We start from the raw sequence: 27,617 nt of genomic DNA, 5'->3' as shown, positions 1-27,617 counted from the left end.
CCGTACACCCAAACAAGGGCACTGCGTTCATCCACCTCTGGCCTGCTCGCCTCCCTACCACTGAGGAAGTACAGTTCCCGCTCAGCCCAGTCAAAACTGTTCGCTGCTCTGGCTCCCCAATGGTGGAACAAACTTCCTCACGACGCCAGGACAGCGGAGTAAATCACCACCTTCCGGAGACACCTGAAACCCCACCTCTTTAAGGAATACCTAGGATAGGATAAAGTAATCCTTCTCACCCCCCCCCCACTTAAAATATTTAGATGCACTATTGTAAAGTGGTTCCACTGGATGTCATAAGGTGAATGCACCAATTTGTAAGTCGCTCTGGATAAGAGCGTCTGCTAAATGACTTAAATGTAATGTAAATGTAAATGTTTACATCACTGTTAGTGAGCATATCTCCTTTGCCAAAATAATCCATCCACTTTACAGGTGAGGCATGTCAAGAAACTGATTAAAAAGCATGATCATTACACAGGTGCACCTTGTGCTAGGGACAATAAAAGGCTACTCTAAAATCTGAAGTTTGTCACACAACACAATGCCACAGATGTCTCAAGTTTTGAGGGAGTGTACAATTGGCATGCTGACTCCAGGAATACCCACCAGAGCTGTTGCCAGAGAATTGAATGTTAATTTCTTTACCATAAGCCGCCTCCAACATCGTTTTAGAGAATTCGTCAGTATGTCCACCTGCTTCACAACCGCAGACCACGTGTAACCAAGCAAGTCCTGGACCTCCAGTATAGATTAGGGTTAACCCGCTATAACCGACACACGCAAGTGTATTAGTCTCTTCTGCTTATCTCTGTCTTCTGAGAAGAAAACAATATAGTTACTTTTTCATATGTTGTAAGATTCATATACATGTTTACAGTACCGTAACTGTTTTGACACATGGGCTATATGTACAGTTGTCAGTTCATGTAATAAAATGAAATAAAACTTCTAAAAAGACTGATGAAATGTCATGTAATCGCGTCACAAAGAGCATACAGGGATATCCATTAGCCAATCGGATCGCATAGATTTGAAAACGAGTGACACTCTTTAAAATACGATTGGCTCCCGGTCGTGATGACAAGTACGGTAGGAGTGGTCTAATTTCTGACAAGTATCAACGTTACACGTCCATGCTTAAATCTGAAATGGTGCGGTCGGGTAAATAAATAGTGCAATGCGTCGTAGTTCATCTGAATTGTATTTGTTAATCTATAGTGTTATGATATCGATATTTTCACCATCAATATATTCGTTGTGTTAGCTATACAACAGCCAGTATGTTGACCGGATGCCTGAGAAAAGGAAGTAAATCTACCAGGCTGAAGATGGCACTCATGCTCTTAGTACTGAGTTGTCAATTCGTCCATGTTCTCAGCGAAAAAGTGAGTAATTAATGAGTTAATGATATACTACTGTATACATATATTGTTAAACAGTTTGTGTATAGCCTACCAGAGTTTGCGAGTCTGTAGCCTACATGAGTCTGATACAATCCCCTGGCCCTGTAGTCTTCCTCTGCGTTGACTGTTGTGGAGAGCACTGAGACCAGCCTGGATGATGAGGATGCGCACCACATGGAGGAAGAGGGCGATCCTGAGGATTTGGATGTATTCCGTCCCACGGACCAGTGGCAGTCTCTCAAACCAGGTTTTTTTTTATTTATTTTTTAAAAGTATTAATGCACAGGTCCCTCATGAAGTACACACAGTAGTAATACATGTATTTTATTAGGATCCCACTTAGCGACTGTTAAAGCAGCAGCTACTCTTCCTGGGGTCCAGACAATATAAAACATGACATAATACAGAACATTTAATAGACAAGTACAGCACAAGGACAGAACTACATGCATTTAAAATAAGAATGCACACATTCATATATTTGTGCCTTAGCATTCCATGCACCATGTACTCAGTATAGTAGAAATACTGCAGCCATTTATTTTCCCATATATTGCAATCCTTTACTCTACTGTTACAATTGCTTTGTCTAAGCAGGTCCTGATATCATAATCTCACAGCACTAGTCGTTCTGTAAACACCAGAGAGAATCTCACAACATCATGAACCATCCATGTCCTTGGTTCTTCCATTTGATGTCAATAATAATATTAATAATCATGTGATTTATAGATGCCACTGAATGCAAGTGCAAAACACAGAAACAAGAAACGGCATGGAGTATTAATGTGTATGGCAGAATCAAAAGTATTCACTGTACAATATTGTTATCACTCAGGCCAGGCAGTCCCAAGGGGTTCTCACGTAAGGCTCAACCTCCAGACAAGCCAGAGGGAGGTCAAACTTGGGGAACATCAGATTCTCAAATACCAGATCGATGGACAAAGGTAAGGACCCTGTTGAAGTGTTTCTGTCAGTTTGAAACACTGTATAACATTTTTGCCATATAGCTATTGTACCGTAGAAGGCCATACTATCTTTGCTTGAGGTTACAACAGACTACCCACAGGTGTTTTCTCTGAGTCAGACAGGGGAAGGAGAACACACCAGGCCCATCCTTCAATGCTGAGGAGCTGAAGAAGGCTCTGAAAAATATAAAAGAAGGAGTGGATCCCGAAACTAGTGACAAAGAAAAAGAAGAGAAGGTATGGCCTGATTTGATGTGTCTGTAGTCTCTTTTCACAGCGAAGACACGCGGCTGTGAAAAGAAATGGGATCACAGAGGCATTCGTCTATTTTTGATTTCCTTCTCGGTTGGCAAACTATTACTTATGGTTCTAGTGTGTTTCCCTGTGTGTTTAGGAGGCGCTCAGAGCCCAGTTTCGTCCCATGGAGGAGCTGAAAAGAGACATGGCCAAACTGGACATGCTGATGGAGTCAGACTTTCAGGTTATTAGCAGACTGATGTCCCAATTCAACAGCTCAAACACCACTGTGGAGGAGAAGATAAAAGCTTTACATGACCTAGAGTACCTTGTTCATCAGGTGAGCAACGAGATACTAATGAGGTGGGAGGCAACGAGATACTAATGAGGTGGTAGGCAACGAGATACTAATGAGGTGGTAGGCAACGAGATACTAATGAGGTGGGAGGCAACGAGATACTAATGAGGTGGGAGGCAACGAGATACTAATGAGGTGGGAGGCAACGAGATACTAATGAGGTGGGAGGCAACGAGATACTAATGAGGTGGGAGGCAACGAGATACTAATGAGGTGGGAGGCAACGAGATACTAATGAGGTGGGAGGCAACGAGATACTAATGAGGTGGGAGGCAACGAGATAGTGGCTTTGGAAAGTTTTCAGACCGCTTTACTTTTTCCACATTTGTTACATTACCACCTTATTCTAAAATGGATTGAATGTTCCCCCCCTCAATCTATACACAATACCCCATAATGACAAAGGTTAAAGTTTTTAAAAATTTTAGCAAATTTATTAAAAAAAAACTGAACTATAACATTTACATAATTATTCAGACCCTTTACTCTGTACTTCGTTGAAGCACTTTTGGCAGCAATTACAGCCTCGAGTCTACCTGGGTATGAAGCTACTAGCTTGGCACACCTGTATTTGGGGAGTGTCTCCCATTCCTCTATGCAGAGCCTCTCAAGCTCTGTCCAATTGGATGGGAAGTGTCGCTGCACAGCTATTTTCAGGTATCCAGAGGTGTTTGCTCCGGTTCAAGTCCGGGCTCTGGCTGGGCCACTCAAGAACATTCAGAAACTTGTACCGAAGCCACTCCTGCATTGTCTTGGCTGTGTGTTTAGGGTCATTGTCCTATTGTTTGGTTAACCTTCACCCTAGTCTGAGGTCCTGAGCGCTCTGGAGCAGGTTTTCATCAAGGATCTCTATGTATCCTTCTCTGTTCATCTTTCCCTCGATCCTGACTAATCTCCCAGTCCCTGCCACTGAAAACATCCCTAAAGCATGAAGCTGCCACCACCAAGCTTCACTGTAGAGGTGGTGTCAGGTTTCTTCCAGATGTGATGCTTGGCATTCAGGCCAAAGAGTTCAATCTTGATTTCATCAGACCAGAGAATCTTCTTTCTCTTGAACAGAGTCCTTTAGATGCCTTTTGGTAAACTCCAAGCGGGCTGTCACTGAGGAGTGGCTTCTGTCTGGCCACTCTACCATGAAGGCCTGATTGGCGGAGTGCTGCGGAGATGGTTGTCCTTCTGAAAGGTTCTCCAATCTCCACAGAGGAGCTCTGCCAGTGTGATACTTGGGTTCTTGGTCACCTCCCTGACCAAGGCTCTTCTCTCCCGATTGCTACGTTTGGCCGGGCGGCCAGCTCTAGAAAGCGTCTTGGTGGTTCAAAACTGTTTCCATTTAAGAATGACGGAGGCCACTGTGTTCTTGGGGACCTTCAATGCTGCAGAAATGTGCTTCAACACAATCCTATCTCGGAGCTCTTCGGACAATTCCTTTGACCTCATGGCTTGGTTTTTTGTTCTGACATGCACTGTCAACTGTGGGACTTTTATATAGACAGTTGTGTGCCTTTCCAAATCATGTCCAATCAATTGAATTTACCACAAGTGGACTCCAATCAAGTTGTAGATACATCTCAAGGATGATCAATGGAAACAGGATGCACCGGAGCCCAATTTTAACTCTCATAGCAATGGGTCTGAATACTTATGTCAATAAGGTATTTCTGTTTTATTTTTAATGCATTTTTGAATGTCTTAACCTGTTTTCACATTGTCATTATGGAGTGTTGTGTGTAGATTGAGGGAAAACAAGTAATTTAATTCATTTTTGGAGTAAGGCTATAATGTGAAAGTGGGAAAAGGGAAGGGGTCTGAATATACTAATGGTTTGGGAGTATAAATTGTTGAGACAATAAAAGGTGCAACACTGATTTTATTTTGTATTTTTATTTTTTTGATTGTAGAAGCAACATTATAATTAATGTCCTTGTTATCTGTGTTGTCAGGTGGACAATGCCCAGAACTTGGCATCTAGGGGAGGATTGAAGCTTGTGGTTGATGCTTTGAACAGCACAGACTATCGCCTTCAGGAGAGTGCTGCTTTTGTCTTGGGGTCAGCTCTGTCAAGGTATAGCAGTCTCTATTAACCCATACCAACAGTCTAATTGTAAATACCATCCAAAAGACAGCATGTTTGTATTTGTGTGTGCGTCAGTAACATTATAATCGATTTATTCTTCCTAGTAACCCGGTGGTGCAGGTGGAGGCGGTTGAAAGTGGTACTCTGCAGAAGCTGTTAATGTTACTCGCCACACCACGACCCATGTCTGTTAAAAAGAAGGCAAGTCTTGTTCCAACATAATCAAATCCATTCGTTAGGTCTCTGATTGTAAATGTAGCACCGCTAATTATCCAGTTGGAGACTCTCTTTCCATTTTAAAATTGTAAGGTTTCCTCACATCTGTCTACAGTGACGTTTTACAATTAGCACACTATTTTGCATTATTCTCTTCCTGGCACATCACTGATGCTAATGTTTGTCTGTATATAGGCGTTGTTTGCTGTGGCCTCTTTGCTACGTCACTTCCCCTTTGCCCAAAGCCACTTCCTGAGGCTGGGTGGGCTGCAGGTGTTGGGGGATCTTTTCCGAGCTTCCGAAGGTGGGGCCCTCCGTGTGAGGATTGTAACCATACTCTATGACATGATCAATGAGAAGGTGAGTGGTGCTCTTATGAAAACCTTGCCTATACATGCAAGGCTAGTCATGTGAAATCAAATGATGTGAATGGCACATTCTCTATTCTAGGAGCTGATTTCTCAGACTGGACTTGACCCCATTCCAGATGCTTCTCACAACGAGCGGTTGCGGCAGTATGCACAGGTCTCCCTCATGCCACTGTTGGCAGAGCAGGGCTGGTGCAGCCTGGTGCCTGAACTGTTGGCCTCCCCAGAGCACGACTGGAAGGAGAAGGCCCTGAGAACTATCCTGGCCATGATGCCTCACTGCCAGACTCAGTATCGGCAGGACTACACCCTGTCTTCCTCCCTCCACACCCTACAGGAGCAGTACCAGGAACTGGTGCTCTCAGAGCAGGTCCTCGGAGATGAGGATGGGTACTTTGGGGAGATCCTGGCTCTGTTGGAGACAGTGCTGCTGAAACTGAAGTGAGCATAGGGCTGGGTGGAGAAACCCCATCAAAGGACAATAAAGTCTGCAGCTCTGTAATGTAACATTTTTATTTAGAGACTGTAATATGATCACACATCTGCAAATCAGAAGGTTGCCTTTTTCAGTTGCTGCCTCAGAGGGCTTAGTCTTCCTTACAGCTTCTTTTTTTTCTGCATCTGTGATGCCTCATGATTTGCCTTGTCTCAATAAGGCTCTCCAGTCCTCCCTGAGGAATACATTTAGCTGGGCTAAATTTCATTTTCCCTTATGACATGTTTCTTAATCACAGTGTGCTCTATCAATCTTCTTGTTGGATTGCCCTCTAATGTGAGACTGGTGCGCCTGTGGGTGGCGGGTAGAGCATTGGGTTAGTAACCGAAAGGTTGCTAGTTCGACTCCCCGAGCCGACTAATTGTAAAAGTTGTCGATCTGCCCTTGAGCAAGGCACTTAACCCTAATTTGTACAGGGTTGGCTGATCCCAGGCCGTGACCCCTCTCTGCTGGTGTCTCGGGGGGGAAGTGGGATATGCAGCAAAAACATTTCAATTTCACACCACATACTTTTACAAGTTATGTACTTGTACATGTGTGACAATTATCAGCATCCCCTATTTATCCTGCTGCTAACAGTAATGAAATCAGAACTGTTGAACAAAAATATAAACTTAACAATTAATTCATAAAAGGAAATCAGTCAATTTAAATTAATTAATTAGGCCCTAATCTATGGATTTCACATGACTGGGTAGGGGCGCAGCCTTGACAGGGCATAGGCCCACCCATTTGGGAGCCAGGCTAACACACTGGGGAGCCAGGCCAAGCCAAACATAATTAGTTTTTCAACACAAAAGGGATTTATTACAGACAGAAATACTTTGTCTGTTTCATCGGCTGTCCGAGTGGCTGGTCTCATACGATCCCGCAGGGGAAGAAGAAGGATGTGGAGATCCTGGTTACACATGGTCTGCGGTTGTGTGGCTGGTTGGATATTCTGCCAAATTCTCTAAAATGAAGTTGGAAATGGCTTATTGTAGAGAAATTAACATTAAACTCTCTGGCAACAACTCTGGTGGACATTCCTGCAGTCAGCATGCCAACTGCACGCTCCCTCAACCTGACATCTGTGGCATTGTGTTGTGTGACAACTGCAGATTTAGAGTGCCCCTTTTATTGTCCCCAGTACAAGGTGCACCTGTGTAATGATCATGCTGTTTAATCAGCTTCTTGACATGCCTCACCTGTAAAGTGGATGGATTATTTTGACAAAGGAGAAATGCTCACTAACAGGGATATAAACATATGTGTGCGCAAAATTAGAGAGAAATATGCTTTGTGTGTGTATGTAACATTTCTGGGATCTTTTATTTCAGCTCATGAAACATAAATGCAACATGTAAAGTGGTGGTCCCATATTTTTGTTCAATATACTTCCATAATATTATATTAGTTTTCATAAGAGAAGAGACTACATTTTCATGCTTCATAATTTTATTAGTCTACAGATTTCGAAAGCTGGTGTCCAGTGATACTCCTCCTTCCTCTGGATCATTCCAGCAGGACAGGTGTCCAGAGAGACTTCTTGTTATGCCTCACACACTCCTCCATGCTTGACCAGGACTTGCTTGTGTTTAAGCCTGTGAAAAATAGGTGTTCTGTTAACAATTTAAAATGGAAGGTTCAAATATGGCACCTTCAATTCAAAAGGGCATGATTGAATGTAAAATGCTGAACAGAAACCTCAAGGATTGTTCAGTATAATATTGAGTCTACATCTCTCAAATACACACTTTATTCTAATAATTTGAGATGTCTTTTATTTGAAACTTTTTGGGGGTACAGATCAGCTTTAAATTGCAGATTGTAGCTTCCATCAATGTAATTGTCTGTATCATTTCCAATCTCCCATACACACATATATATATATACACATATATATATAGTTGAAGTCAGAAGTTGACAAACACCTTAGGCAAATACATTAAAACTAAATTTTTCACAATTCCCAACATTTAATCCTAGTAAAAATTCCCTGTCTTAGGTCAGTTAGTATCACTACTTTATTTTAAGAATGTGAAAGGTCAGAATAATAGTCGAGAGAATGATTTATTTCAGCTTTTATTTCTTTCATCACATTCCCAGTGGGTCAGAAGTTTACATACACTCAATTAGTATTTGGTAGAATTGCCTTTAAAATGTTTAACTTGGGTCAAACGCTTCGGGTAGCCTTCCACAAGATTTCACAATAAGTTGGGTGAATTCTGGCCCATTACCCCGGACAGAGCTGGTGTAACTGAATCAGGTTTATAAGCCTTGCTCACACATGCTTTTTTCAGTTCTGCCCTCACATTTTCTATAGGATTGAGGTCAGGGCTTTGTAATGGCCACTCCAATACTGTGACTTTGTTGTCCTTAAGCCATTTTGCCACAACTTTGGAAATATGCTTGGGGTCATTGTCCATTTGGAAGACCCATTTTCGATCAAGCTTTAACTTCCTGACTGATGTTGCTTCAATATATCCACATCATTTTTGTTCCTCATGATGCCATCTATTTTGTGAAGTGCACCAGTCCCTCCTGCAGCAAAGCACCCCCACAACATGATGCTGCCACCCCCGTGCTTCACGGTTGGGATGGTGTTCTTCGGCTTGCATGCCTCCCCCTTTTTCCTCCAAACATAACGATGGTCATTATGGCCAAACAGTTCTATTTTTGTTTCATCAGACCAGAAGACTTTTCTCCAAAAAGTATGATCTTTGTCCCCATGTGCAGTTGCAAACCATAGTCTGGCTTTTTTATGGCGGTTTTGGAGCAGTGGCTTCTTCCTTGCTGAGCAGCCTTTCAGATTATGTCGATATAGGACTCGTTTTACTGTTGATCTAGATACTTTTGTACCCGTTTCCTCCAGCATCTTCACAAGGTCCTTTGCTGTTGTTCTGGGATTGATTTGCACTTCTCGCACCAATGTACATTCATCTCTAGGAGACAGAACGTGTCCTTCCTGAGCAGTATGACGGCTGCGTCGTTCTATGGTGTTTATACTTGTGTACTATTGTTTGTACAGATGAATGTGGTTCTTTCAGGTGTTTGGGAATTGCTCCCAAGAATGAACCAGACTTGTGGATGTCTACAATTTTTTCTGAGGTCTTGGCTGATTTCTTTTGATTTTCCCATGATGTCAAGCAAAGAGGCACTAAGTTTGAAGGTAGGCCTTGAAATACATCCACAGGTACACCTCCAATTGACTCAAATAATGTCAATTAGCCTATCAGAAGCTTCTAAAGCCATGACATCATTTTCGGGAATTTTCCAAGCTGTTTAAAGGCACAGTCAACTTAGTGTATGTAAACTTCTGACCCACTGGAATTGTGATACAGTGAATTATAAGTGAAATAATCTGTCTGTAAACAATTGTTGGAAAAATTACTTGTGTCATGCACAATGTAGATGTCCTAACTATAGTTTGTTTACAAGAAATGTGTGTAGTAGTTGAAAAACAAGTTTTAATGACTCCAACCTAAGTGTATGTAAACTTCCGACTTCAACTGTATATTATTATTTTCCACCACCCCTCCCCTAATTGGAGTAAATTTATGAACAACACTTCGGCTTCTACTTCCAGCTTAAACATACTATATACATTTTACAGACACAATCTATTTCACAATAGTTATCTGTCGTTTGTTATTACTCCTATCCTTCTGCTACCCTCAACCCCATCCATCTATTTTTTTCTATTTGAAATGTCTTAATTAACTAATAATGTCTAAGTTATTTGTTTACTGTTTATTTAAGCGTGGTCGATATGAATAAATGTATCGGGTATAAAGCATGATCTTCCTTTAACTGAAAAATGTTTGAATCTTTAACAAACCCTGCTAAATTTCTAGCCACAGTCAATAGGTAAGATTTGTGAGTCAGTGGCACGTCCCTTTCCTGATGATGCAACTGTTCCTAGAACAAGGTCACGTAAAGTTACCTCACCGGAACTTGGGTAAGGTTTGGAGGTCCGTATCATTGATTTCTCAGACTTCTGGGGAATTTTTTTCTTATTGACATACTGCCTAACCTTTCTGTGTGGTCTGGCATCACTTTGCCAGTGTTTCCTAGTGATTGAAATAGCCTAAAAGACAATTCTCTCCAAAGCTTTATCTACTGCAGGTAAATAACCTCACCCTTGTGCTTCATACTTACATTACAGCACATAGTAGGATAGGTATAATAGGAATAATACTCTCTCAAAAACCCTATTTACACAAGGTAAATAACCCATGTGTTTTATACTTACTTGTTCTCACGACACAGCACACACTCGGTGGTGTACGTGTTGCCATCGCTCCCACACACAGGATCAAACTCTCTGGAGCACATGCCACCTTCATACACCTCGCACTGAGGCTGTTTTAGGCAGGGGAAGAGCAGTCTATTATAGTTATTTTGACATACACATCCTCATAAAAAGTATTGTAATGGCCTTTTTCCCATAGAGTAACTATTTCCTAATATATCTCACCTCTCTGGGCTGTGGGCGTCTTTCTTCATCCATGGCAAAAACTGTACAAAACATGAGAAGAAAGGGGTATTCACTTTTTCCTTGATGTGATTCACAATATTTAGTGTGGGGGAAACGGTTGGTGGAATGTTGCTCAGCAACTATCTGAAAAGTATGCCTTCTTTTATTATTGGTCTTTGAAACAAGATCACGTTCCACTTCTTTAAATACCTTATTGTTTTCCAGATTAAATGACTGTCCCTTGTTGAACTTACTCAATGTGTTATCTTTAGCTCTATGATGACACAGCCAGTGAGATACATACCAGTAACCCTAATGTCAAGGTACCTGTCTTGGAAATAACTTTTATCTAGGTATTAATGGCATGGGGTCTGAAACTGTTGTCCATATTCTATCACCAGTGTCCTGTGACACATGCATATAATTAGGAATGACAATAATTATTCATAGGAATTGAATAGGATCATGGCTTCCCACACGATGAGCTCTCCCACAGTCAGCTTCATAGAAGTGCCTTGGTAGACAAAATGATATCACCTGACATTCTTTTCTTGGTGCAACTCTGACTTTCCATTTGTGTGGGCTCTTACAACTGGGTATTCTATCCTAAACGTAGATAACCTAAGCTATCACCACTTCCTTATAGGCTACTCTGCATTCTTAAATTCAGCTGAAAGCGTGTAAAGGATCCAACTAGCATCTCTCACAGTGAAGAGTTGTCTGATTATTCCCAAAACCTCATTGATCTAAGTACAGAATAAGGTGAAATGTTCAATGTTAAAATATCAGGCAATATTTTTACATGTATGTCAAAACAGCTCGTAAGTGCTTTTGGTTATGGCAATAGTACTCACCAGAGAGTGAGAGGAGTACGATCGCACAGAGCAGTATTGTCAGCTTCATAGTCTCTGTGAAGGTATGGCTTGGAGTTGTGAGTCTGTAGGTTTGTGTTTCCCTTGCCATCTAGCCTGCCTTTTTATATGGTGCTTTTGGGACTTGACCTGTGAGTTAAATATCACTCCTCCCACCTCTCCATCTCTCCTCCCAGCTGGTTTGTTTGTTATTGCCACTGTGTTTTTGTCACATAGCAGTGTGTTGGCCAGCAGGGGCCATTCAACATGGTCATCATAACTAACACAGATCTGGATTTTGGGCCCACAGAATAAAACTAACAATAAGTACTGCAGTTTTATGTTCTTGTGTACATGTTCTGCTTTCATTTACTCAATACTTATTTATTACATCTCTGCAACAAAACAGACACAGTACATATCTTCCCTTTTTCAATTCAGATTGTCAGAATAAGATGTACTTATTTCTAAATAAGTATTTTCCTATTGTGTCTGTATAGGAATAAAAAGAGACAAATCATTATTTTTCAGGCAAACCCCAGTTTCACTACACAGCTCCCAAAGTGAGTGACTGTTCATTGGTTGAAAATGAGTGGAATGACTGGAAGAAGTTGAACTTGCTTTCTAAAGAGGTCAATTGTGCTTTGAGACTTTAACAATGCAAGATATTAGTCATCCTTTGGCTTTGTCAATGTAATTTGTAGTCTCTTAATGAAAACGTGCATCTACAAATGACTCAGAAAGATAAGTCACACAGTACACAGTGCATTCTCAATTGAATCATTGCTCAAGAATATAATCCCGAATATTTTAGAATGAATGGAAATATCAGAGTAGTATGTAGCTAGGCTATTAATTTCTAAGGCCTCTTTACAGCAGGTCATATGCGGCAAGCTCTGTCTGAGTTTAATCTTTTTCCCTCCATTTTCAGATCACTTTGAGGGGAGGCGTTAAACATGGATAAAACTACCATTTTGATTTCATGGACGGTCAGTCCTTGCATCCATAGCCCTGTCTATGAATTTGACATTGGTACCATTCTCTAGGCCCATCCGTCTGCTTTTTACTTAAACAGATGCAGGTGACCACTTTGTTATTGTTTCAATTAAAGTTAGACTCAGCGATATGAGGTAGACGCAGAAAGTAAACAGCATAGTGGATCAGTTTACGCATCAACTAAGAGCGTTGAAACGTGAGGCTCAACTTCTTCCATTTTGTTTGCAATACATGTATCTGTGCAATTTTTAAAGTCATGCAACCCTCTGTCCTAGGCTTGAACTAAATACTTATTTTTGACACACCTATGTTAGAATTTAGAGATCACAACATTAGTGTTATAAGCATTTTTAGAAGGACATATAATTACTTTCAGAACCACCAAAAAGTTACTTTTTCAAATCCTACAGATACAGGTAAGATGTTCTGATTTCTATATAGTATCAGAAAGAGCAGATTCTGAGATTTCCAACACATTTACCTTTGCCGAATAACTCTCAAAATTGAAGATATGAACTCTATTTCAAAATCTCACTTTTTTCCAAGAATAACCACTGGTCCTTTATGCTCAACACAGTGAGCATGCAGCAATAGATCATCTACAGCAGTGGTTCCCAAACATTCATAGTCCCGTACCCTTTCAAACATTCAACCTCCAGCTGCGTACCCCATCTAGCACTAGGGTGTCACGTTCTGACCTTAGTTCCTTTATTATGTCTTTGTGTGAATTGGGGTGGGTAGTCTATGTTCTTTTTTCTTTGTTGTATTTCTGTGTTTGGCCTGGTATGATTCTCAATCAGAGGCAGCTGTCGATCGTTGTCTCTGATTGAGAATCCTACTTAGGTAGCCTGTTTTCCCCATTTTGGTTGTGGGTGATTTATTTTCTGTTTAGTGTTTTTTTCATCACCTTACAGGACTGTTCGTGTTTTTGTTGTTCAGTTATTTATTAAAATAATGAACACTTACCACGCTGCACCTTGGTCCTCCTCTCTTTCTCCAGATGACAAGCGTTACATAGGGTCAGCGTACTCTCAAATGTTGTTTTTTGCAATCAATGTAAGCCTTCCACACACACAATATATGATACATTTATTGAACATAAGAATGAGTATGAGTTATTGTTACAACCCGGCTCGTTGGAAGTGACAAAGTGTTCTTATAGGACCAAGGCACAAATAATAATAATATAATCAATAATTCTGCTCTTTATTTAACCATCTTACATATAAAACCTTATTTGTTCATCAAAAATGGTGAATAACTCACCATAGGTTAATGAGAAGGGTGTGCTTGAAAGAATGAACATAACTCTGCAGTGTTGGGTTCTATTGGAGAGTCTCAGTGTTAAATCCTTTTCCACACACAGTCTGTGCCTGTGTTTAGTTTTCATGCTAGTGAGAGCTGAGAATCCACTCTCACATAGGTACGTGGTTGCAAAGGGCATCAGTGTCTTAACAGCGCAATTTGCCCAAAGCGGGATACTCTGAGCGCAGCCCAATCCAGAAATCTGGCAGTGGCTTTTGATTAAATTCAATTTTCACAGAACGGCAATTTTCACAGACTCTGTCACGTCTGTCACGTGCTCAGTGTGAACCTGCTTTCATCTGTGAAGAGCACAGGGCGCCAGTGGCGAATTTGCCAATCTTTGTGTTTTCTGGTAAATACCAAACGTCCTGCACGGTGTAAGCACAACCCCCACCTGTGGACGTCGGGCCCTCATACCACCCTCATGGAGTCTGTTTCTGACCGTTTGAGCAGACACATGCACATTTGTGGCCTGCTGGAGGTCATTTTGCAGGGCTCTGGCAGTGCTCCTCCTGCTCTTCCTTGCACAAATGCGGAGGTAGCGGTCCTGCTGCTGGGTTGTTTCCCTCCTACGGCCTCCTCCACGTCTCCTGATGTACTGGCCTGTCTCTTGGTAGCGCCTCCATGCTCTGGACACTACGCTGACAGACACAGCAAACCTTTTTGCCACAGCTCGCATTGATGTTCCATCCTGGATGAGCTGCACTACCTGAGCCACTTGTGTGGGTTGTAGACTCCGTCTCATGCTACCACTAGAGTGAAGGCACCGCCAGCATTCAAAAGTGACCAAAACATCAGCCAGGAAGCATAGGAACTGAGAAGTGGTCTATGGTCACCACCTGCAGAACCACTACTTTATTCGGGGTGTCTTGCTAATGGCCTATAATTTCCAACGTTGTCTAATCCATTTGGACAACAGCATGTGACATGTATTGTCAATCAGTGTTGCTTCCTAAGTGGACAGTTTGATTGAGAAACAAAGACCTTGGTGGAAATCTTGAAATTGAGCTTAAAAACAACCAACCTAAAGCTATGAATGTACCTAGTAAGGTAACATAGCTAGCTAGCACTCCTGTCAGGTAGCTAGCATGCTACATTTACCCATAGCTGGCTAGCTAGTTTTATAGTTTGGTCATTTATTCCAATAAATTTGAAGCTAGCTAGGTTTTATAGGTTCCTCACTACCAGACTAAGACAATTTGCCAATGCTAAAATCAATGTCATCTATATATATTTTTTATTAACCCTTGTGTAGTTTTTCATTCTGTATAGTCCCCTTGTCCTAACGGTCAAAGATGACCCGGCTTCACTAAACCTCTAAAATAAAGCAGCTTAATTGAATTTTAAACCCCTCTATTTTGCATGAAGAAACAATCTGTCATTCATCACAAACGTTGTGAATATCTGGGTTTTCCATCTTCACAATGCAGAAAGACTGCATTTAATCAGTGGACACCACTCATTTTTATTACAACACACCTGTTATAGTTATTGTAATAATTGTTTATTATCATTATTATTATTGATAAAGCTACTACAAGCAATAGCATTTGTATAGCCTAAGAAAGTAGCAGAAATGTGCAATAACAATAACAGTCTTGAACTTTTTTGGCAACATCATGATATGATATATTCTTATATACTGTACAATGAGGAATTCTTTTTTTTAAATCATTGCCCCCACCCACAAGGTGTATAAACAACAACAATAAATAAGAATAAAATAAGATAATAGTTACAAAACTATAATGTGAAGAACATAAATCAATCAACTCTAATTAGCACATGTAGGACAGTATGCAAGTGTGTGTGCATGGACTTTGCAGATGTATTTCTCACATGTGCAGCACACAGTATTTGTTTTACAGTCCTTTGGGGGGCAAAATTGGCATCTCCTCCTCTTGCCTGCCCCAGCTGCAGCCTCAGGTGGATCAGGACAAGATTCAGCCCCCTGAACAGCTTTCACAAGCCCTGCAGAGGCTGCTGTGCGGGCGAGGGGCTCCCTTCTTTGAATGTGTGGGGTTACAAGTGCCTTTCCCAGCTGCTCCACCCTCGTCTTGTTCCACTTATCAGGCATCCAGGTAGGGTTGATCTTGTTCCATATCACTAAGGCATTATATGAGGACACATCAATGATGTTATGGAAGATGACCAGGGGCCAGTGGGCAGTCATCCTCCTGCAGCTGCACGTTCCAATCACCTTGTCCAGGTTGTCTATGCCTCCTTTGTTGTGGTTGTAGTCCAGGATGATGACTGGCTTCCTGTCCTCACGATCACTAATCTCAGCCGTTTTGTGCAGTGTGCTCAGGAGGACCACATTCTTGTTCCTCAATGGAAGGTAAGAAAGTAGAGTGGTGGTGTGGGTGAAGGCAAACTTTGATGAGAAGGCCTCTCTCCCACTTGTTGCGAGGAGTACGGGGGTGAGCTCAGGCTTGTTCTTTCTAACTTTGCAGACCATGGTGATCTTCCTCTTCAGGAGCTGCTGACTGAGTTCAATCAGTAGCACACATAATCTAAATGCCTCATTGTTTGTGTGTGTGTGTGTGTGTGTGTCTGTGTCTTTGTGGTTTTAGTGGTGTGTAAATCGTTTTATAACTGCCTGGTCAAAAATGACCCTAAGACAGTCTTTTTACCCTGGTGGTGTACAGCTTTCATGGAAATATGAACAAAGGAGATGTTTAACTTTTTCGAGTCCCTAGGAAAAGTCATACATTTCAAGTTGAAAAAATATAATTTAGGGGGGTTTCTTTGCTGTTAAACATAGTGGTGGGTCATATTTTTTACCCTTAAGACAGCACAAGGGTTAAGCTAGCTTCATAATTTTGTCTGACATGCCAAAAATGCAATCGTCATATGCTTCAGCCACCGAAGTATGAGTACAGTTTGCATTGAATTGTGGGTCATATCAACCCCACAAGTGATCATGGTTCTTCACTCGCTACCTCAAGCTGAATCGAGAGCTGAGGGGGTAACGTTAGTGAAATGGACCTCCACTTCAGATGGCAGTCAAACTGCATCTGGCTGAGGGGTCAAAAATAACATGTTTGTACTGCAGGCCCTGTCTCATTTCCCTGCTCAGACATTGCATACATTAACCAATGGTTGTGTGCCACGTTATCGACTGTGTCTTCTTGTTATGCCTCAAATACTCCTCCATGCTTGACCAGGACATGCTTACAGTTGAGCCTGTGGAAAAATAAATGGAATGTGGTACCTTCAATTCAAAAGAGCATGATTGAATGTACAATGCTTAACAGAAACCTCAAGGATTAATGAGCATAATACTGAGTCTACACTCTTTCTCTTAAATTACAAGATTTATCTAATGATTTTATGTTTTTTAACGAATTATGATGTCTATAAGTTATTTGTTTACTGTTTATTTAAGCATGGTTGATCAGAATAAAATGTATTGGTTAAAGGATCGCTCATGATGTGTCTCTATCCCAAAATATGTTTTCATTTTTTTAATCACCCTATCGAATTTCTAGCCACAGTCAATACATAAAATAGATATGTGCGTCAGTGGCACAATTGTTCATCAGTGGTCCCTTTGGTGATAGGGAAAATGTTTCTAGAACATGGTCACGTAAAGTTACCTCACCGAAACTGGGGTAAGGTTTGAAGGTCAGTATCATTGATTCTAGGTTTCTAGGTGCATCTAGCACCTGCTTCATCATTTTATTTTCTCAGACTTCTGGGGAATTTTTTCTTATTGACATATTGCCTCACCTTTCTGTGTGGTCTGGCATCACTTTGCCAGTGTTTCCTAGTGATTGAAATAGCCTAAAAGACAGCATCAATCATCTATATTATATAGGGAATAATTCTCTCCGAAGCTTTATTTACTGCAGGTAAATAACCTCACCCTTGTGCTTCATACTTACATTACAGCACATAGTAGGATAGGTATAAAAGGAATAATACTCTCTCAGAAACCCTATTTACACAAGGTAAATAACCCAAAGGTTTTATGATTACTTTTTCTCTCTGGAGCACATGCCACCTTCATACACCTCACACTGAGCCCATTTTAGGGAGGGGAAGAGCAGTCATTACTACTCTCATAATCATGGCTTATATACTGTATCTCATAATAGTGTCTTACTATCTCATTATTATGACTTACATATCTGTATGAGCCCCATTCAAGACTATCCTATCAACGTGATCTGAAGAACTATAATATCCTATGTTTCTCTGAGTTGTGGCTGAACAAGAAAATGGTAAATATAAATCTAGCTGGTTTTTCTTTACATAGGCAGCACAGAACGGCAGAGTTGGTAAAGCTCAAGGGAGGGTGCGTGTGTATTTGTACTTATTATGGATTACCATTAGCTGCTGGCAAAGCAGCAGCTACTCTTCCTGTGGTCCAGCAAAATTAAGGCAGTTTATACCATTTTAAAAACATTACAATACATTCACAGATTTCACAACACACTATGTGCCCTCAGGCCCCTAATCCACCACTACAACATACTGTAGATACAGTACAGTACTAAAGCCATGTGTATGTATAGTGCGTCTGGTATCGTGTGTGTGTGTGTGTGTTTGTCTGTGTTCATGCATGTGTCTGTGCCAATGTTTGTGTTGCTTCACAATCCCCGCTGTTCATTGAGTTTTTTTTTTAATCTGTTTTTGAAATCTAATTTACCTGCTTGTGTCAGTAACATGATGTGGAATAGAGTTCCGTGTAGTCATTGCTCTATGCAGTACTTTGTGCCTCCCGTAGTCTGTTCTGGACTTGGGGACTGTGAAGAGACCTCTTGTGGGATGTCTTGTGGGGTATGCATGGGTGTCCGAGCTGTGTGCAAGTAGTTTAGACAGACAGGTCGGTGTATTCAACATGTCAATATCTCTCATAAATAATAGTAATGATGAAGTCAATCTCTCCTCCACTTTCACCCAGGAGAGACTGACATGCATATTATTAATATTAGCTCTCTGTGTACATCCAAGGGCCAGCCGTGCTGCCCTGATCTGAGCCAATTGCAATTTTCCTAAGTTATTTTCTGTAGCACCTGACCACACAACTGAACAGTAGTCAAGGTATGACAAAACTAGGGCCTGTAGGACCTGCCTTGTTGATAGTGTTGTTAAGAAGGCAGAGCATCACTTTATTATAGACAGACTTCTCCCCATCTTAGCTACTATTGCATCAATATGTTTTAACCATGACAGTATACAATCTAGGGTTACTCCAAGCAGTTTAGTCATCTCAACTTCCACATTATTTAGTACAATATTTAGTTGAGGTTTAGGGTTTAGTGAGTGTTTTCTTACAAATACAATTCTTTAAGTTTTAGAAATATTTTGGGCTAATGTCCCGACTTCCACCGAAGTCGGTCCCTCTCCTTGTTCGGACGGCGTTCGGCGGTCAACGTCACCGGTCTTCTATCCATCACCGCTCCACCTTTCATTTTCCATTTGTTTTCTCACACACCTGGTTCACATTCCCTCATCAGACTAAATGTATATGTAACGGATGTGAAACGGCTAGCTTAGTTAGCGGTGTGCGCTAAATAGCGTTTCAATTGGTTACGTCACTTGCTCTGAGACCTTGAAGTAGTGTTTCCCCTTGCTCTGCAAGGGCCGCGGCTTTTGTGGAGCGATGGGTAACGACGCTTCGAGGGTGACTGTTGTCGTTGTGTGCAGAAGGTCCCTGGTTCGCGCCCGGGTATGGGCGAGGGGACGGTTTAAAATTATACTGTTACATATATTACCCTCTGTTTCCCCCATGTCTGTGTGTGGAATTGTTTTTTGTGTAGGGTGTTACGCTACAGTCTGGCTTGCGCTAGGTTTGTTTCAAACCTAGGTTTGTTTGTCTTGATTAATCCGATTCATGTTACCGTGGTTGTGCTTTGTGCTGCCTCGCCTGTGCCTTTGGGCCAGGATGTAAATTAAAGTTCTCCGGTTATCACCCATCTCTGCTCTCCTGCGCCTGACTTCCCGGAAACCTGTCACTCACCCCATTACAGAATTCCACACCCATCAATGGAGTCAACAGGAGTGGGTGCCCCCGTCGTGGGGGTAGAGGAGCACGTCCAGGAGCACGCGGCGATGCTTCACCATCTCGGCGCTGTGATGAATCGAGTCGTCCAGACTATGGACCGCTGGGAGAGACGGGGAGTCCCTCCAGCGCCTCCACGCCTCCAGATGTCAAAAACAGATTTAAAAAACACCTTATGGAACAACAAGGACTGTGAAGAAACACACACACAGGTACAGATACACACATACTCACACATACATTTTGTGTTGTAGATATGTGGTGGTGTGACAGTGTTATATGATGTACTGTTTTATGTTTTGTTTTATGTGTAATATAAGTGTCTTAATGAGTTTGGACCGCAGGAAGAGTAGCTGCTGCCTTAGCAGGAACTAATGGGGATCCCTATAAAATACAAATACAGGGCTTGCAAACTATTATGGATTATAAAGGGAAAGTCAGCTGGAGAGCTGTCCAGGAATGCGAGTCTACCAGACAAGCTAAATACCTTCTATGCTGCTACGAGGCTAGCAACACTGAACCATGCATGAGAGCACCAGCTGTTCCGGACGACTGTGTGATCACGCTCTCCGTAGCCGATGTGAGTAAGACCTGTAAACAGGTTAACATTCACAAGGCCACAAAGCCAAACTGATTACCAGGACGCGTACTCATCGAGCATGCACTGACCAACTGGCAAGTGTCTTCACTGACATTTTCATCCTCTCCTTGAACCAGGTTGTAGTACCTACATGTTTTAAGCAGACCACCATAGTCCCTGTGTCTAAGAATATCAAGGTAGCCTGTTTAAATAACTATTGCCCCGTAGCACTCACATCTGTAGCCATGAAATGCTTTGAAAGGCTGGTCATGGCTCACATCAACCCCATAATCTCAGACACCCTGGACCCACTCCAATTTGGCATACCGCCCTAACAGATCCACAGATGAAGCAATCTCTATTGCACTCCAAGACAAAGGAGCTGATCGTAGACTACAGAATGGCTGAGCACGGCCCCATCCACATTGACAGGGCTGTAGTGGAGCATGTCGAGCACTTTAAGTTCCTCTGTGTCCATATCACTAAAGAATTATCAAGGTCCACACACACCAACACTGTCATGAAGAGGACACGACAACGCCTCTTTCCCCTCAGGAGGCTGAAAAGATTTGGCATGAGCCCTCAGATCCTCAGAAAGTTTTACTGCTGCACCACAGAGAGCATCTTGACTGGCTGCATCACTGCTTGGTATGGGAACTGCTTGGCATCCGACCGCAAGGCGCTACAGGGGGTAGTACGTACGGTCCATTGCATCACTGGGGCTGAGCTCCCTGCCATCCAGGATCTCTATACCAGGCGGTGTCAGAGGAAGGGCCTAAAAATTGTCAAAGACTCCAGCCACCCAAGTAGGGCTGGGCACTGTGGCCTATAAATCATATCTAACTTATGGAGATTCACAATATATATCTTGATTTTTAAAATATTTTTCTCTAAACAAGCTTTGTTTCACAATTGAAGGTCAATACACTGCATTTCAAACAGTCCGGAATAATCTAATGAATTCAGGGCTTATAAAAGTATAGCTAGGCTAAACATAAGCCTTCAACCATAAGACCCACTAATAATTTTATTATTTTATCAAAATAGTGTAACCTAATTTGTTTGCAATAATCATTGATCTGGCTTTCAAGTCTGTCTATGAAAATGCAGTTTTTGTTACAAATCTAACCAGAATCATGCACAATGCACATCCACTAATAATGACCAACTTCTGGTAGCAGCCATTATAGAAAATGAACATAGGTCTCTCAAGCACAAGTCCACTGCTAGTGAGTAGCCAGTTAGACTTTATATTTAAAGTCTAGCCAACGTGGATCTATTTGCTTGCTAACAATGAATACACCTTCCTGTCTATCTCTAACTGTTTGAACAACAGCCTGTTCACTTTGTTTAGATGTTGAATTCAAGTGGCCTGCCTGGATAGGAAGATGATTATTTCTCAGAATGAGAAAGAGTTGCCAATTCCTTATGCAAATAAATGTGTTTATGCTCATTAAATAAATTTTTGTCTCACCCATCTACACACAATACCCCATAATACCAGAAGTGTAAATACTTAATTAAATTAGATATTTGTCTACATCATTTTGAAAGAAAATCAAAAAATGTCTAAGAACATGTTTTCAGACATTTTTTGATTTTTTTTTCTAAATTAAATAGAGAAATATCTAATTTAATTAAATATTTACACTCCTAAGTGAATACATGTGAGAATCACCTTTGGCAGCGATTACAGCTGTGAGTCTTTCTGGGTAAGTCTGTAAGGGCTTTGCACACCAGGATTGTACAATATTTGCTCATTATTATTTATTTTTTATTCTTCAAGCTTTGTCAAGTTGGTTGTTGATCACAGCCATTTCCAAGTACTGATATAGATTTTCAAGCCAATTTATGTCAAAACTGTAACTTGGCCACTCAGGAACATTCAATGTTGTCTTGACATTGTAAGCCACTCCAGTGTAATTTTGGCCTTGTGTTTTAGGTTATTGTCCTGCTGAATTGTGACTTTGTCCCCCAGTGTCTGTTGAAAAGCAGACTCAAGCAGGTTTTCCTCTAGGATTTTGCCTGTACTTAGCTCTATTCCATTTCCTATCCTTGCCAATGGCAAGCATACCCATAACATGATGCAGCCACCACCATGCTTGAAAATATGAAGAGTGGTACTCAGTGATGTGTTGTCTTGGATTTTCCCCAAACATGATGCTTTGTATTCAGTTTTACTTGAATGCCTTTTTGCAAACAGAATGCATTTTTATGTATACTTTTATTATATACAGGCTTCCTTCTTTTCACTCTCTCATTTAGGTTAGTATTGTGGAGTAACTACAATGTTGTTGATGCATCCTCAGTTTTCTCCTATTACTGTCATGCAGGTGAATGAGGACCCAAAAGCGACTTGGCGACAACAGAGTCTTTAATCCAGTAAAGTAATTCTACAAACATAAGACATAATTCCACTCGTAATGACGAGAACAGACTGGAGACTCGATCAAGAACTGCAGGTTGCCTCGGGAAGGCACTTGAACCTAGCAGACTCAGACACCTGCTCTCCACGCAGCATCTGAGGGAAACACGACACGACAGGGCGATACACAGACACAGCACGGTGAACAATAGACAAGGATCCGACAGGACAGGAACGGAAAACAAGGGAAGAAATAGGGACTCTAATCAGGGGAAAAGATAAGGAACAGGTGTGGGAAGACTAAATGATTGATTAGGGGAATAGGAACAGCTGGGAGCAGGAACGGAACGATAGAGAGAAGAGAGAGAGGAAGGGAGAGAGAAAAAGGGGAACGAACCTAAAAAGACCAGCAGGGGGAAAATGAACAGAGGAAAAAGCAAAATGACAAGACAATCTAAGACAAAACATGACAGTACCCCCCACTCACCGAGCGCCTCCTGGCGCACTCGAGGAGGAATCCTGGCGGCAACGGAGGAAATCATCAATGAGTGAACGGTCCAGCACGTCCCGAGACGGAACCCAACTCCTCTCCTCAGGACCGTAACCCTCCCAATCCACTAAGTATTGGTGACCCCGTCCCCGAGAACGCATGTCCATGATCCTACGTACCTTGTAAATAGGTGCGCTCTCGACAAGGACGGGAGGGGGGAGGGAAGACGAACGGGGGTGCGAAGAAAGGGCTTGACACAGGAGACATGGAAGACAGGATGGACGCGACGAAGATGTCGCGGAAGAAGCAGTCGCACAGCGACAGGATTGACGACCTGGGAGACACGGAACGGACCAATGAACCGCGGAGTCAACTTACGAGAAGCTGTCGTAAGAGGAAGGTTGCGAGTGGAAAGCCACACTCTCTGGCCGCAACAATACCTAGGACTCTTAATCCTGCGTTTATTGGCGGCTCTCACAGTCTGTGCCCTGTAACGGCAAAGTGCAGACCTCACCCTCCTCCAGGTGCGCTCACAACGTTGGACAAACGCTTGAGCGGAGGGAACGCTGGACTCGGCAAGCTGGGAAGAGAACAGAGGAGGCTGGTAACCCAGACTACTCTGAAACGGAGATAACCCGGTAGCAGACGAAGGAAGCGAGTTGTGAGCGTATTCTGCCCAGGGGAGCTGTTCTGCCCAAGACGCAGGGTTTCTGAAAGAAAGGCTGCGTAGTATGCGACCAATCGTCTGATTGGCCCTCTCTGCTTGACCGTTAGACTGGGGATGAAACCCGGAAGAGAGACTGACGGACGCACCAATCAAACGACAGAACTCCCTCCAAAACTGTGACATGAATTGCGGGCCTCTGTCTGAAACGGCGTCTAACGGGAGGCCATGAATTCTGAACACATTCTCGATGATGATTTGTGCCGTCTCCTTAGCGGAAGGAAGTTTAGCGAGGGGAATGAAATGTGCCGCCTTAGAGAACCTATCGACAACCGTAAGAATCACAGTCTTCCCCGCAGACAAAGGCAGACCGGTAATGAAGTCTAGGGCGATGTGAGACCATGGTCGAGTAGGAATGGGGAGCGGTCTGAGACGACCGGCAGGAGGAGAGTTACCCGACTTAGTCTGCGCGCAGTCCGAACAAGCAGCCACGAAACGGCGCGTGTCACGCTCCTGAGTCGGCCACCAAAAGCGCTGGCGAATAGACGCAAGAGTGCCTCGAACACCGGGATGACCAGCTAACTTGGCAGAGTGAGCCCACTGAAGAACAGCCAGACGAGTGGAAACAGGAACGAAAAGGAGGTTACTAGGACAAGCGCGCGGCGACGCAGTGTGCGTGAGTGCTTGCTTAACCTGTCTTTCAATTCCCCAGACTGTCAACCCGACAACACGCCCATAAGGAAGAATCCCCTCGGGATCAGTAGAAGCCACAGAAGAACTAAACAGACGGGATAAGGCATCAGGCTTGGTGTTTTTGCTACCCGGACGGTAAGAAATCACAAACTCGAAACGAGCGAAAAACAACGCCCAACGAGCTTGATGGGCATTAAGTCGTTTGGCAGAACGGATGTACTCAAGGTTCTTATGGTCTGTCCAAACGACAAAAGGAACGGTCGCCCCCTCCAACCACTGTCGCCATTCGCCTAGGGCTAAGCGGATGGCGAGCAGTTCGCGGTTACCCACATCATAGTTGCGTTCAGATGGCGACAGGCGATGAGAAAAATAAGCGCAAGGATGAACCTTATCGTCAGACTGGAAGCGCTGGGATAGAATGGCTCCCACGCCTACCTCTGAAGCGTCAACCTCGACAATGAATTGTCTAGTGACGTCAGGAGTAACGAGGATAGGAGCGGACGTAAACGTTCTTTTAGAAGATCAAAAGCTCCCTGGGCGGAACCGGACCACTTAAAACACGTCTTGACAGAAGTAAGAGCTGTGAGAGGGGCAGCAACTTGACCGAAATTACGAATGAAACGCCGATAGAAATTAGCGAAACCTAAAAAGCGCTGCAACTCGACACGTGACCTTGGAACGGGCCAATCACTGACAGCTTGGACCTTAGCGGAATCCATCTGAATGCCTTCAGCGGAAATAACGGAACCGAGAAAAGTAACGGAGGAGACATGAAAAGAGCACTTCTCAGCCTTCACGTAGAGACAATTCTCTAAAAGGCGCTGTAGAACACGTCGAACGTGCTGAACATGAATCTCGAGTGACGGTGAAAAAATCAGGATATCGTCAAGATAGACAAAAACAAAGATGTTCAGCATGTCTCTCAGAACATCATTAACTAATGCCTGAAAAACAGCTGGCGCATTGGCGAGACCAAACGGCAGAACCCGGTACTCAAAATGCCCTAACGGAGTGTTAAACGCCGTTTTCCACTCGTCCCCCTCTCTGATGCGCACGAGATGGTAAGCGTTACGAAGGTCCAACTTAGTAAAGCACCTGGCTCCCTGCAGAATCTCGAAGGCTGATGACATAAGGGGAAGCGGATAACGATTCTTAACCGTTATGTCATTCAGCCCTCGATAATCCACGCAGGGGCGCAGAGTACCGTCCTTTTTCTTAACAAAAAAAAACCCCGCCCCGGCCGGAGAGGAAGAAGGCACTATGGTACCGGCGTCAAGAGACACAGATAAATAATCCTCGAGAGCCTTACGTTCGGGAGCCGACAGAGAGTATAGTCTACCCCGAGGGGGAGTGGTACCCGGAAGGAGATCAATACTACAATCATACGACCGGTGAGGAGGAAGGGAGTTGGCTTCGGGACCGACTGAAGACCGTGCGCAGATCATGATATTCCTCCGGCACTCCTGTCAAATCGCCAGGTTCCTCCTGAGAAGTGGGGACAGAAGAAATGGGAGGGATGGCATTTACATTACATTTAAGTCATTTAGCAGACGCTCTTATCCAGAGCGACTTACAAATTGGTGCATTCACCTTATGACATCCAGTGGGACAGTCACTTAACAATAGTGCATCTAAAACTTAGGGGGGGTGGGGTGAGAGGGATTACTTAACCTATCCTAGGTATTCCTTAAAGAGGTGGGGTTTCAGGTGTCTCCGGAAGGTGGTGATTGACTCCGCTGTCCTGGCGTCGTGAGGGGGTTTGTTCCACCATTGGGGGGCCAGGGCAGCGAACAGTTTTGACTGGGCTGAGCGGGAGCTGTACTTCCTCAGTGGTAGGGAGGCGAGCAGGCCAGAGGTGGATGAACGCAGTGCCCTTGTTTGGGTGTAGGGCCTGATCAGAGCCTGGAGGTACTGAGGTGCCGTTCCCCTCACAGCTCCGTAGGCAAGCACCATGGTCTTGTAGCGGATGCGAGCTTCAACTGGAAGCCAGTGGAGAGAACGGAGGAGCGGGGTGACGTGAGAGAACTTGGGAAGGTTGAACACCAGACGGGCTGCGGCGTTCTGGATGAGTTGAAGGGGTTTAATGGCACAGGCAGGGAGCCCAGCCAACAGCGAGTTGCAGTAATCCAGACGGGAGATGACAAGTGCCTGGAGACATGGCAGACATTAAACACTTCACATGACAAGAAACGTTCCAGGATAGGATAGAATTACTAGACCAATTAATAGAAGGATTATGACATACTAGCCAGGGATGACCCAAAACAACAGGTGTAAAAGGTGAACGAAAAATCAATAAAGAAATAGTCTCACTGTGGTTACCAGATACTGTGAGAGTTAAAGGTAGTGTCTCAAATCTGATACTGGGAAGATGACTACCATCTAAGGCAAACATGGGCGTAGGCTTGTCTAACTGTCTGAAAGGAATGTCATGTTTCCGAGCCCATGCTTCGTCCATGAAACAACCCTCAGCCCCCGAGTCAATCAAGGCACTGCATGTAGCACCCGAACCGGTCCAGCGTAGATGGACCGACATAGTAGTACAGGATCTAGATGAAGAGACCTGAGTAGTAGCGCTCACCAGTAGCCCTCCGCTTACTGATGAGCTCTGGCCTTTTACTGGACATGAATTGACAAAATGTCCATCAAATCCGCAATAGAGGCACAGGCGGTTGGTGATCCTCCGTTCCCTCTCCTTAGTCGAGATGCGAATACCTCCCAGCTGCATGGGCTCAGTCTCTGAGCCAGAGGAGGGAGATGGTTGCGATGCGGAGCAGGGAAACACCGTTGACGCGAGCTCTCTTCCACGAGCTTGGTGACGAAGATCTACCCGTCGTTCTATGCGGATGGCGAGAGCAATCAAAGAGTCCACACTGGAGGGAACCTCCCGAGAGAGAATCTCATCCTTGACCACTGCGTGGAGTCCCTCCAGAAAACGAGCGAGCAGCGCCGGCTCGTTCCAGTCACTAGAAGCAGCAAGAGTGCGAAACTCTAGAGTAATCCGTTATGGATCGATCACCTTGGCATAGCGAGCAGCAGACAATTCCTGCTCGTGTCTGCCGAGCATGGCTCCTTGGATCT

The 27,617-nt window shown here is 43.3% G+C and overlaps 2 protein-coding genes across 2 annotated transcripts; one reads left to right on the top strand and one right to left on the bottom strand.

Moving 5' to 3' along the window:
• The first annotated feature begins 1,094 nt into the window (after positions 1-1,094).
• LOC124010836 (nucleotide exchange factor SIL1-like) lies at positions 1,095-7,124 on the top strand. The gene is made up of 9 exons (XM_046323558.1): positions 1,095-1,388; positions 1,515-1,653; positions 2,245-2,353; positions 2,494-2,611; positions 2,769-2,951; positions 4,910-5,031; positions 5,148-5,244; positions 5,455-5,619; positions 5,710-7,124. The coding sequence occupies exons 1-9, from the start codon at positions 1,284-1,286 to the stop codon at positions 6,070-6,072; spliced, it is 1,401 nt and encodes a 466-aa protein (XP_046179514.1). The 5' UTR covers positions 1,095-1,283; the 3' UTR covers positions 6,073-7,124.
• Positions 7,125-7,542: 418 nt separating this feature from the next.
• On the bottom strand, positions 7,543-11,557 carry LOC124011240 (serine protease inhibitor Kazal-type 1-like). The gene is made up of 4 exons (XM_046324399.1): positions 11,437-11,557; positions 10,583-10,623; positions 10,358-10,467; positions 7,543-7,706 (listed from the first exon to the last, which is right to left on the bottom strand). The coding sequence occupies exons 1-4, from the start codon at positions 11,543-11,545 to the stop codon at positions 7,655-7,657; spliced, it is 312 nt and encodes a 103-aa protein (XP_046180355.1). The 5' UTR covers positions 11,546-11,557; the 3' UTR covers positions 7,543-7,654.
• Positions 11,558-27,617: the final 16,060 nt, after the last annotated feature.

Source organism: Oncorhynchus gorbuscha, linkage group LG23 (genome assembly GCF_021184085.1).
Source record: "Oncorhynchus gorbuscha isolate QuinsamMale2020 ecotype Even-year linkage group LG23, OgorEven_v1.0, whole genome shotgun sequence".
Lineage (NCBI taxonomy): Eukaryota > Metazoa > Chordata > Actinopteri > Salmoniformes > Salmonidae > Oncorhynchus > Oncorhynchus gorbuscha.
This window is presented reverse-complemented; position numbering and strand designations above follow the sequence as displayed.

Bases quoted from the DNA above. Each gene is read 5' to 3' on its own strand.
- LOC124010836 (XM_046323558.1), top strand. From the start codon at position 1,284: ATGTTGACCGGATGCCTGAGAAAAGGAAGTAAATCTACCAGGCTGAAG. The intron at 1,389-1,514 runs GTGAGTAATTAA...CTGGCCCTGTAG, and splicing joins TCCATGTTCTCAGCGAAAAA to TCTTCCTCTGCGTTGACTGT. The intron at 2,354-2,493 runs GTAAGGACCCTG...TCTCTGAGTCAG, and splicing joins TACCAGATCGATGGACAAAG to ACAGGGGAAGGAGAACACAC.
- LOC124011240 (XM_046324399.1), bottom strand. From the start codon at position 11,545: ATGGCAAGGGAAACACAAACCTACAGACTCACAACTCCAAGCCATACC. The intron at 10,624-11,436 runs GTGAGTACTATT...TGTTTTGTACAG, and splicing joins CGTACTCCTCTCACTCTCTG to TTTTTGCCATGGATGAAGAA. The intron at 10,468-10,582 runs GTGAGATATATT...TGCCTAAAACAG, and splicing joins GACGCCCACAGCCCAGAGAG to CCTCAGTGCGAGGTGTATGA.